Source organism: Marmota monax, unplaced genomic scaffold, assembly GCF_021218885.2.
Source record: "Marmota monax isolate L192 unplaced genomic scaffold, Marmota_monax_Labrador192_F-V1.1 WCK01_AAM20220418_F8-fsc00056, whole genome shotgun sequence".
Classification (NCBI taxonomy): Eukaryota; Metazoa; Chordata; class Mammalia; order Rodentia; family Sciuridae; genus Marmota; species Marmota monax.
This window is the reverse complement of record NW_026695212.1, coordinates 6658621-6670895: the sequence shown is the minus strand read 5'-3', so window position 1 is coordinate 6670895 and position 12275 is coordinate 6658621. Positions and strand designations below refer to the sequence as shown.

Below are 12275 nucleotides of genomic sequence, written 5' to 3'. Positions count from 1 at the left end.
GATCCATACTTTTCATGGCAACCCAAATAGAGGATGTGCAGCACTGTGTATATACTTTCAAAAATTCTCCCAAATGTACTAACAGAAGGAATATAGTGAGGATGTGATGATAAATAGCAAATACATATTGAATATCCATTATTTATAGGCCTCATACTGAAACCATAAACAGAGATGGGGCAAGAAATCAGACCCCTACTACTCTGTCATTGATCTAATGTACTTCAGTTTAACAAAGAAACCAGCCAAATGCATATAAAACTTAGTAATAGAAAAATAATTATATGTATTCTTGACTTTAAAACCAACATTTTATTCCAAATCTTTCTCCATGACAATAGATGTTATTTTAAAGTCATTTTCTTTTCACTTATGTACAATGATTGGTACACACTACTTTAGAAAGTTGAAAAGGTCTCAGGAATTGGCCCTAAAATTAATTAATCTATTATTTAAAGAATGCTGCTGAACTGTCTCTTTTAAGAAGGAAAATAGAGGCTGGGCCTGTAATCCCAGTAGCTTGGGAGGCTGAGGCAGGAAGATTGAGAGTTCAAAGCCAGCCTCAGCAACTTAGCGAGGCAATAAGCAACTCAGTGAGACTCTGACTCTAAATAAAATACAAAAAGGGGCTGGGGATATGGCTCAGTGATTAAACATCCCTGAGTTCAATCTCTGGTACCAAAAAAAGAAAAGAAAAGAAGGAAGATAGGCATGTATAATCAATCTAGTAGAAAACATTTTGAATAATTTAAAATTTTCCTGGCTAACCATGGAAAGATAATAAGCATAATGAATCAGTGTGTTACTCGTTTCCATTACACTAAGCCATCACATATCATAATTCTCTATGGTCTTTCAAGACACAGACACATTCTCTTATTCTCTCTCTCTCTCTCTCTCTCTCTCTCTTTCTCTTTCTCTCATATACTTATTGCTTTTTATGGAGGAACATTCTCAATACCTCTCAAATTAATGAAAATCCTGTTTATATTCTTGTTTTCCCCAGTTAATGGCTACATAAGAATGTATTCTTCATTTCAAGTACAAAAAGACCGTTCTAATTCCCCTTTTGGTTGGTAGAATCTCTTCAGAACACTTTGGGGGAAAATGAACCTTTCTTCCTTGATCCCAGGATGGAGTTGAAGTGAATCTAACAGACTTAAAAAACCCAACATCCTTCACATCACCCCAGACTTCTCATTCAAAGGAGTATTTTGGGCGGCAGGTGGAGTTATAATTATAGATAGAAAAAAAGCACCATCAGCAGCTGTCACTTCTGTTTGTTCCAGCTATCACTGTCATCAGTGGGCAAACTGGCATAAACAGGCCTCCACAAGTGGAAAGACATTTAACCCTTCTGCTTGTTACACTCTGGATCCTCTCAGTAGCCAGAAAACAGAAAGAAAATCTTACTGTCCATGAGCGAAGGGTAAAACCAAGAGTGCAGCACCAACCTGAAGGCATCTCTTCAGGCGGAGCCTGAAATTTGAAGATTTTCTTTCCTGTTGGAGACTCCAAATAAATAGGTTAGTGCACAGATCAACCTATGCATTTTAACTCTGATCTCTACTCTGTGTGATCTTAGAGCCTAAATAGAAAGCTGAACTATTAAATGAAAGAAACATTTAAAACTACCATAGCTATGAGAACAAATTATGAAATGAGCTTAATGTTTTTTATGCTCCTTTCTCAATGTTGGCTGTGTTCACTTTATACAAATAGACAAGGCAGAGATGGAAAAATGAAACCAGTTTTGTGGCATGAGTCCTATCCTTTCATAATGCCACATATTTAGACCCTGGTTTCTTTATTAAAATCAGTAATGTTGGAAATATTTGTAATTTTTTTAAAGTGCTGTGTCATTTATAGAGAAAATGGGTGAATTAGAGTTGTTTTCCCACGTCAAGATAAAGACAAAATTTCCTTGTTTATGTTGAAATATACAATGCAAGTTGCTTTATATGATAAACTATTACAGAATTTGTGTGTGTGTATGTGTGTGTGTGCGTCTACTATACTTCTACCTGATTGCTCTATGATGTCAGTGTAAGAAGCTCTGTAACACTCTCTTCATAGATTCTCCTAAGAAAGCCAAGATTTTAGAGAAATTTCATTTTATCTGCAGGGTATCCATTTAGCCAGTAGTTGAGCAGGATTTTCAAAGATTAGCTTTTGACCATCTATCTCAAACCCTAAATATTTAACAGTGATAAGTGATTGAATGCCAAAGAACTCGCTGAAAACTAGGCTTTGGAGCCCCATTTTCATCCAGTCCACATCCATGCAACAGATCCAGGTAGAAAGAATTCCATAATAGCCTCATTTTTTTCAGCTCCAAACAGAAATTCAACCATCCCTAAGCATTTTGTGAGAATTTTCATGGGGAAAATGCATTCTCTTTTTTTTTTTAATTTGTTTTTTAATTGTAGGTGGACACAATAACCTTTACTTTATCGTTATGTGGTACTGAGGATCGAGTGCCTCACGTGTGCAAGGTGAGCGCTCTACCGCTGAGCCACAACCTCAGCCCAAAAATGCATTCTTTGGGCTACCTTTGAAGTAAGCAGAGTGCTATGCACTGAAAACACCACCAGAGAGATACTGACTTGCAAATAAAGCCACCAAAAGTGACCCATCAATTAAGTTCCCATGAGGGCCTTGCTTCTTTTCAAAAATATATCCTGATTTCTAAGAGAGCCATAACAACCCTGTACAAAGTTTAAGGTGAAATAAGTAGCTCTTTACATACTTTACCAGATAAAGCCCAAACAATAAGTTTTGCCACGAGTTTTGAAGATGTCAGTTAATTTAGCATATCAATACCCTAAATCCTCCTATGGATTAGGAAACTATGTTGGTAATTTTACAACATATCTCATATGCCATATTTATTGAGCAATAGCTATATAGTCTGAAAATAATATTTAGAAAGGCAATTTAAAAATTTTTTAACACTATTCTTCCCAGAGACTCCTTTCCTCCCCTTCTCCTCTAAAAGACCTATCTCTGAGCTGTTGTTTATCCCCAAGTTTCAAATTGTACAAACTGAGAAAGGTGGAGGGGGAAAAAAAAAGGATATAACTGGCTGGCTACTGGCTTGAGTTTCCTTTGATACACAGATTTATGCCTAATCTTAAACTTAACTTTTCACTTGTCTTTTGTCTTCTTGCTCTTCTAGAAAAAAACTATCCAAGATGACTGTCACTTACTCCAGTAGAGTAGCAAATGCGACCTTTTTTGGATTTCATAGGTTACTTCTCAAGTGGAGAGGCAGCATCTACAAACTCCTATACAGGGAATTTATTGTTTTTGCTGTTCTTTACACAGCAATAAGTTTGGTGTACAGGTACTTTGCCTTGCATGTCTCCTTATGGCCATCAAATATTATGTAAGAATACAGTCTCAAAAATCCAAACCCTTTAATTGCTGCTGACTTTTGCATTATGTAACCTCTTCCTTTGCATGAACGTCTTTGTTGTCTTCTCTGCAGGAAAGGGTATTTTAATCCAATACCTAACCATTTTTTAGGATGTTAAACAAACTGTACCTGTCAGGGTCAAGGGGCTCCCATTCCAGCCCGACATTAATTGGTCATGATGTGATGTGGTATTAGTTGCACTTCAAGAATATTATTATAGACATAAACTGGAAGATTTATACTTAGATCCTTACTATGTGATGATTTTGAATAGGCAAAGTCCACAGAGGTATAATTATGTATACTTCTCTCAATGATGTCATTCATAGTTTGACAGTGTGATTTGACAGCTTGCTGCAGTTCCACATGTAATTAACATGTCTGTGATTGTGCATATCAGGCAACTTTCCTTCCTTTTGCCTGGAAAGATGAAATCTTAACCAGGATCGTGCCCTTCAATCTTACCACTGCCCCAACTAAAGAATTAAGGCCTAAACACTAATTTATCTTCTTTTAAAAAAAATTGTAGTTGTAGATGGACATCATGCCTTTATTTTATTTATTTTTTTATGTGGTGATAAGGATTGAACTCAGTGCCTCACACTATGGTAGGCAAGTGCTCTGCCAGTGAGCTACAGCCCCTCCCCTAATTTATCTTCTTTATACCTTCTGATTTCAGGGCATGTTATGTTCACAAAAGGAGGTATTTATTCTTTGTAACATCACAACCTATGTCTGTCATATTGACAGAAAATTTAAACAATGTCATGTCTAAGAAATGCTTTTATGACTAAAAATTATAGCATTAATAAAATTTTATCAGAATGATAAGGGGAAGCTTTATGAGTCTTTTTTAATTAAAAATTGAATGTATACCTTTCTTCTCTGGAGGAAGCTAAAACTTGAAATGAGAAAGCTAAAGATTTTTGAGGCTGTATTTCCACCTTTTCCATATACATCAGTCTATTTTTCCTCTGCATACAGATAGACAAATTTGTGTATCATTGCTCTTATCTACATTCTTCCTTACAGCAATAAGACTCCGTTTGGAGAAGAGGACATTAATTTATCTGGTTGACTATTATAAAAAGTAAAATGTGAAGAGCTATTTTGCTGTGTATCAAAACTACCATTCCAAGCAGGTGTACATATTTATGTACATGTTGGCAGAATATCTTTAGAGGGAAAGTCTTACTAAAAACCCCTAATAATTTTTTCAGATATGTTTTACATGATACTATTTTGACAATTTATTTATGACATTTAAGCCTTCAGAATATGAAATGGTGGAAGACACAATGATGTTCCAAGATAATTATCTCATTAGTTTATTTTTACTAATGTGAGTTTATTGCTGCTGCTGCTGCTTAGAATAGAAAAGTCCTTAGAACAGTTGCAATGTCACCAGAAATGTTCCTTGGGCCCTCAGCCTCTCCCCCATAGCATACCTATTCCCCTCAAAATTGTATGCATATATTTTTCCAAAGGCCAAAGAGCAGTTACATTTATTAACCATTAGTTCAATGATTACCCTTCATTTTTAAAGTTCAACTGTAAAAGTTTGTTAAAGTAGATTGTTTTATCTTAATCAAAAGTTTACCAAGAACTATAGGATGAGTTTGTCAAGAAAATCAAACATATCTGTAGAAAAATGTAAACATAGTTTCATTCTCATGTCTACTAATGACTTCAGTTTTTTATGAATCCTGTTATAAGCAAATAGTTACACTTGACAAAAATTATAAGGAAGAACCAGGATTCATTGATTTGATTTTACCACTTCCTATTGTCTGAGGAAATTGGCAAAATAATCTCTATAGTACTTTCTAGCTATTTAAATTTTCTATATGACTATTATAATAAATATTTTTCTTTGGCCAGTTAGCTATAATACAAATTATTTTAAGTATGAAGCCATATGTTAAAAAGTTATTTATTTATATAATATTTTTTAATTCTTATGACATCCCTGATATGTAGTATTATTATCCCCATTTACAAATGAGAAAACTGAGGCTTACAAAAACTTTAAAACATGTTCAAAGTCCAAATCTATAAATGGCAGACCTGGGATTAAAACTGGGTTTTGTCTGACTCTAAGATCCATACTTTCCATATTTAAATACTCTTTGACCACTTCTACTTACATATTGGAAAATCATCTGATTGTGACTTGTCATCAGTAAGACTCTGATAGGCCTGTCCAATCAGTAAATGCCTCTCTTGTCAGCTTCACCTTACTTTAGTAATTCTGTCACCTCCTCTAAAGCCAGGACAGGAACTCCAAGCCCATCTCAAACATTTCTTCATCAATAACAGCTTCTGTCAGTGTTCCACCTGCAATCTGATTGGTTTCTCACTGTTACTTCAAAACCCCTCTGCTTTCTTTTCTACTCACCCAAAGGGGACTTTGACGGTTGTTATAATAGATTTTTCCTGGGGGTCCTTTGTCCTTTGAAACAGCTGCATTCACTGATTTATGCAAATTCACCATGTGTGTGGCTTCTCTTTCTGTATTTTGATTATTAACCTACCTTTGGACATTTCTTCTGACTCTGAATCCCCTCCCTGCAGCATAAATATTAATAATGGTTTTATTAGATGCAATTATGTTAACAATACCAGAAAATGAGTTTGGCCAGGTTGGGTCAGATCCTTAATAGCAAGGTTAAGACATTGACTAAATGTAATAATAAAAGTTTTCACCTCTGATTGCTAAATCTGTTTTGTTTATATTTCAAATAATTGTAGGCTTTAAAATAAACAAATTTCAGATCCCTTGAATTACAATATATATAATCCAAAATGTGCTAAGTAGCATATTCAGGAGAAAGTAAGGTCAAGATATCAAATGTTATTACTTAATAATGATTTAATAACTAATCCATTTAATCAATATTCTCTTTTTTAAGTATTCCTGATGAATAATTGAAAGATGGGCTATTTTATAATGTACCTTGCTCCAAATTGAGTCAGCCAATTATATAAAACTTTAAAAATATAAAATTTTAAAAATAAAATGGTTAATAAATACCACAATTTAATGGCCAAAAATGTTTATGTACTAAAAACTTTAGTACTTGAAACATTAAGCAATTAAAAAGCTTTTGAGCATATCAGCTTAAGGAAAAGGAAAAAGTTACTGCTCCTTAAAAAACTGAGAATATTTGTGCTTAATTGTTTGCACTTAATGTCACTTGCAAAGCAGGTGCAGAAGTATAATATCATAAAGGGCTGTGCATTTTATTTTTGCTCCAGATTGTTACTTACAGGAGCCCAAAAACGTTACTTTGAAAAATTATCAATTTACTGTGACAGATATGCTGAACAAATTCCAGTAACCTTTGTGCTTGGTAAGTATAGGTCACACGCAGAATGCAGCCACACAACTGTCTCCATTAGGATGACACGGATGACTCTGCATGAGAGTGTTTCCAAGCTGAGAGGCATGCCTGAAAAGCCAATGCTTGCACTAGAACCAGAATCATCCATAAAGTTTGCCTTCAGGGCTGCTTTCGCTAAATTAACACCAAGCAAGTTTGAGGTAATAATTTGCTATTGTAAGCCTTCTCTTCACTAACTCTCCATTTTTGTGATCAGTATTATAGTTCTAATACCCACTTACTGGGTGCCTGACATTACCAGGCACAAGTGACATCTTTTTCTGGAGGTCAAAATCTTAAGGTATAGATAACTACATATTTTTGTATTCCCAACCCCTAAAAAGGCTAAAATTCTGTAAAAGCATCAGTGTCACCAATATGTCTGCTGCTAAGAAATTGCTTTATTATTTCCTCTTGTTTTACAGGGTTTTATGTTACTCTAGTAGTGAACCGATGGTGGAACCAGTTTGTGAATCTGCCCTGGCCTGACAGGCTGATGTTCCTCATCTCCAGCAGTGTCCACGGAAGTGACCAGCATGGACGCCTTCTCAGAAGGACACTGATGCGTTATGTAAATCTCACATCCCTGCTCATCTTCCGCTCTGTGAGCACGGCTGTGTACAAAAGGTTTCCAACAATGGACCACGTAGTTGAAGCAGGTATTGTGAATGGCTTAACCTTCCTCAGCACTTCTCAACTGAGTTAGGGTCCTCCAAAACTCTGGGAAAATCTCTTTTTCTTTCACTCAGGAAACGTTCATTGTTTATCTATTATATACCAGAAGCAATTTTTTAAAATTCATTTATTTTTATTTCTTACATACATGACAATAGTGGAATTCATTGCAATCATAATTATCCATTCATAGCAATCTTAAGAAACAAAGATGAATGAGACATGGGCCCTACCCTCGAGAACTTTACTTGGGAGGGGGAGGGGAGGAGGCTGCTTTAAAATAAATTTAAAATAAATGTAACAATCATCAATTTATTTTTAAAAAAACCTGTAATGCTACCATACAATTTTCCAGTACTTTATAGCTTATTTCCTTTTATAGCTATTCATTTGGACCTCTAGAAAACAGATTTGGAGAGATTATCAACTGTCCTGAATTGCACAGCTGATTAGTGGAAGAGCCAGAATTAAAATTCAGGCCGGAATTCTAGTTAATACTTTTCCCAAAGCATAAGTAGATCCTGGCAAGAATCAGCAATGTGGGTTTTCATCTAAGCAGATCCTAAGAAATGGCAGTGAAAGGCTGTTTCAGTGTAGATCTGTTTTCTCCTATCTTCAAAGTAGATACACTTATTCTATCTGGGATACTGGATACAGTATGCTGAGAACAAATTATGTTTGAGGGATGATTCTCTTTGGCGTGTAAATATTTAGCAAAGGCTCTGTTAAATCAGCCTTCAATAGGGTGAGGATTAAATTAGATAATTCTTGGCATATACAGACAATATAAGAACCATGAGAGGATTGATACATTGAGTATGGTCTCAAATTAGATTGCAATCTCCAGTTTTCTTTTCTGAAATGTCCTTGAAAATAGATTTTTTGGATGAAGAATAATATTTGCATTGGCTTGTATTGTTTTGTCTTCTTTTTTAAAAAACAATTAAAATGGGCAAAATACTTTATTTTTTAATATGTATTTTTTTGTTGTAGGTGGACACAATACCTTTATTTTATTTTTTGTGTGGTGCTGAGTGCCCTCAACGTGTGCCAGGCAAGCGCTCTACCATTGAGGCCACAGCCCCAGCTCATTTTGTCTTTTTTGATGGGCAACATAAGTAGTGACCAAGATCATAGTGTCAGTGTTGGAATCTTGCTAGCTATATGACCTTATGTGAGTTCTATAACTTACCTGTGCCTCAGTTTCCTCATCTATAAAATGGGCTTATAGTAACTTATAATAGCACCTACCTTAAGTACCGTATAGGCTAATTATGAAAATTAAATAACTTAATATTTGCAGAGTGTTCAGAACAAAGTCTGTCATTTTATAAGTGCTGCATTTCTTGTTACTTTACTGAAATCATCTAAAACAATAGCATCTTGGTCATTTGTGGATATGACATCCTGAGTCTTCTTGATCCACTTTGACCAGAAGGTTGTGAAAGTCAAGATGGAAGTAAAGAAGGAGGGGTGTAAATGATGTTTTTTCGAATATAGAGTGAGATGCAAGAAAGTCACAAGGTGCAAGGAGTTAATGAAGGATTTAAGTGTGGGGATGAATGGCCTGGCAAATGCATAGGTATATATAATGTATGACTAGAGGAACTTTTAAAAAGTTAGTTCCCCCTGTCCTCCACATTTAAAGTAGAAATCTGCTTCAGAATGATCAAGTTAAAAATGCTATTTGACAACTTAATTTTTTATCTTAATATCTAAAGAATCAAATATGTTAAGAATTACATATGGGGTTGGGGTCAGTGGTTGAGTGCTTGCCTCACATGCATGAGGCACTGAGTTTGATCCTCAGCACCACATAAAAAATAAAATAAAATATATGTGTCCATCTATAACTAAAAAAATATTTTTTAAAAAATTACATATGGGCTTGGTCAGGTGATGCACACCTGTAATCCCGGCAATTTGGGAGGCTGAGATAAGAGGATCACAAGTTTGAGGCCAGCCTTGGCAACTTAGTGAAACTATGTTCAAATTAAAAAAAAAAAAATTAAAGAACTGTAGTATCTTAGTAGTAGAGCACTTACCCAGCCTGTGCAAGGTCTCGGGTTCAACTCCCCCAATACTGGATTAAAAAAAAACAAACAAACAACAACATCACCTTTAAAGAAAGACCTAAAGACAAATAAGAAAAGTCTAACCCATCCAAATTGATAAGTGTACTTGGATGAATAAAGGTGATATTTCTCTAGTTTGGACACATCTTTGGAACGAAGAGAGTATATTCTGCCAGGAATCAGATACTGGGCCCATTTCTCAAAGAAAATCTTAACCTTTTAGTGTCACCTTCATATACAAAGCACCTCAAGAAACCAAGATGGCTGGCAATGGAAAAGCTCTGGGGTCTAGTCAGACATGAACTCAGAAAGCTGAGCTGTGCCCTGGTCTGAGGGGCAAGTAGATAAAGGGCAGCAATTAGATAATGACATAATTTCACTTCCTTTTGGTGTATTTTTTTTTATAATAACAAGGTTTACTCCTTTTCAAACGTGGATAGATGTCTGCACAGACTTGTATCCAGGCTTTTTCTCTTTTGAGGGTGCCTGGAATATTGGAATACTTCTTTTTCCCCAACTACAGAAACCCAGACTATTTCAAGGAATCTGGAAGTGAGTCATTCACTCCTTGATATACATTTTTTCCTTGATGTATATTTAAATTCATGTGTCTCAAGATTTAATCCTCTGACTCACAGACCCCTGCATCTTGACTAACCAGAGTTATTTATTTAAAATACATTTTCCTGGACCCCACTTCAGATCTGCTGGATCAGAACTATTGGATGTAGAACCTAAATACCTACATTTAAATGTACTTCCACTTAGGTTAGAGAAGTACTGAATCTTTTCTGGGATGCTTATTTTTAAAATATTTAAAAATTATAAATAAAAATTATAAATTTTAATTATTTATAATTTTATTTTATTTGTTTATATTTTATGTGGTGCTGAGGATCAAACCCAGTGCCTCACACATGTTAGGCAAGCACTCTACTACTGAGCCACAACCCCAGCCCCTGGGATGCTTATGTTTAAAACTCTTTCTCACTCCTTGTGCAAGACTTCAGCTTTTCATAGAAAAAAAAAAACTCATTTCTAATGGCAAAGTAGCGACAATTAAGAAAGATTTAAGATTTTAACCTGGCTAGTGTCTCCAGAGTTATAAAAAGGGGATTTGGGGGCAGCAACCTGGTCAGAGGATTTGAATTAGAGATGGACTGACTGAAGGAAGAAGAGAATTGAGGGAGATGATATGATGCCAAAGCTTTTCCAGGTGCCCTTTGAGATCATCACTAATGACCTCTATAAAAAGCTTCTACTGCTATAACTCCTAAGTGTTTTCTCAAAAGCCTGAAAAGGGGTACAGGGCATAGCTTGTGCCCACAGGAATACAAGGCTTTTGTGTTAGGGAGTAGGGCAAATGTTCCAAGCCACTACTCTCTAAGCTAGGAGAGACACTTCAGAAGCCAGGTTCCTCCAAGCTGCTCCAGGGCCTGCACCCTCTGCCCATGATAACGCTGACTCACCAAACTTGCTGCTCCTTCCCCTGCAGAGAGGCTGGCTCAGAGGCTGCACATGGAGTCTATTCCAAGTTCTCCCAACTGGGCACATGCCTCTGCCACTCCCTGACTGCCCTTTGCCTGTGCCAAGGTTTCTGGGAAGAATAGGAAGTTCAGGGATGGCGGAAAATGTTTGGGGGATGGCGGAAAATGTTTGGCAGATGGCCTGACTCCAGAGCCAGGGCACCTGCTCCTGCCTGAGGGCAGAGAGGATTGGCAAATACATCACCAGGGGCCCAATAGGGTGTGGCAAAAGAGGAGTCAATGCTGGGAGCACAAAAATCCTCATCAGTTGACTCCCTTATATAAACTCACATATCAGGAAAAATATGTGTTCTCAAACTTTGGTGTGCATTACATATTGTTAAAATCAATATTGTTAAAATCAATATTTTTAAACATGTACATCCTAAGGTGCCACCCCCAAAGATTCTCAAGTGGAATCCAGGAATTGGTATTTCTAACAAACTCCTTGGGACTGAGATAGGTGGTCCCTTGATCACACTCTGAGAAACAATGGACCCTAAAGCAATCCAAGTTTCCCTTCAACCTCTTCTCCTTCTTACTTCAGGAAAGGTTCTTGCCTATATAGACTCACTGCTAGCCAGGAGGAAGTAAATAAGAGGGCCAGGAGAATGAGTATTAGCAGCTTCTTTTGGATCATCTGGCAGTTCCTTGATTGGAGCTAGAGAACCCAGCCACTTACCTGTTAGTCCCCAAACTTTCCTTGCTTTTAAGTTGGACAGTCAAATTATATTTATTCTGGCAAGTAAAAAGGCCACAACACATGCTGCCAGGAAAATACGATTTACCTATAGGTGAAATTTTACAGGTTAAATTTCTCAGATGAAAAAATGAAACTTTAAAATTTTTGCTTATACAAAAGAAATGTAACAACTGAATTCAAAATAATGTCTATTATGCTGAAAAGTCCCTGAACTAATATGTTACCAATTATTTATCAGAGGGACTACAAGATAGTCTCTGTTATTTTGTCTATTGTTTACAAACCTGTTCTGGAAAATTCTAACTATTTCGATCACCTGCCTTGGAAAATGTCACTCATTCCAAGTCAAGTGCACAATTCCAGACTTCTGCTAATTCAAGTGATGACCTTAGCTGAGTGCATGTATCAGACCAAAACATTTTATCTAGTATTGCACAGGCATAAGGAAAAGAAAATAATTATCTTCAGAATTACTCACCACAAGCACAAAGATGG

The 12275-nt window shown here is 36.1% G+C and overlaps 1 protein-coding gene across 1 annotated transcript in view; it reads left to right on the top strand.

The window, feature by feature from the left end:
- The first annotated feature begins 3194 nt into the window (after window positions 1-3194).
- The window catches only part of Best3 (bestrophin 3), a 36639-nt gene continuing 27558 nt past the window's right edge, over window positions 3195-12275 (top strand). Inside the window, exons 1-3 of the mRNA XM_046430656.2 lie at window positions 3195-3346; window positions 6677-6771; window positions 7227-7460. Of these exons, the coding sequence (XP_046286612.1) occupies window positions 3195-3346; window positions 6677-6771; window positions 7227-7460 (481 nt within the window). The remainder of the gene's footprint in view (window positions 3347-6676; window positions 6772-7226; window positions 7461-12275) is intronic.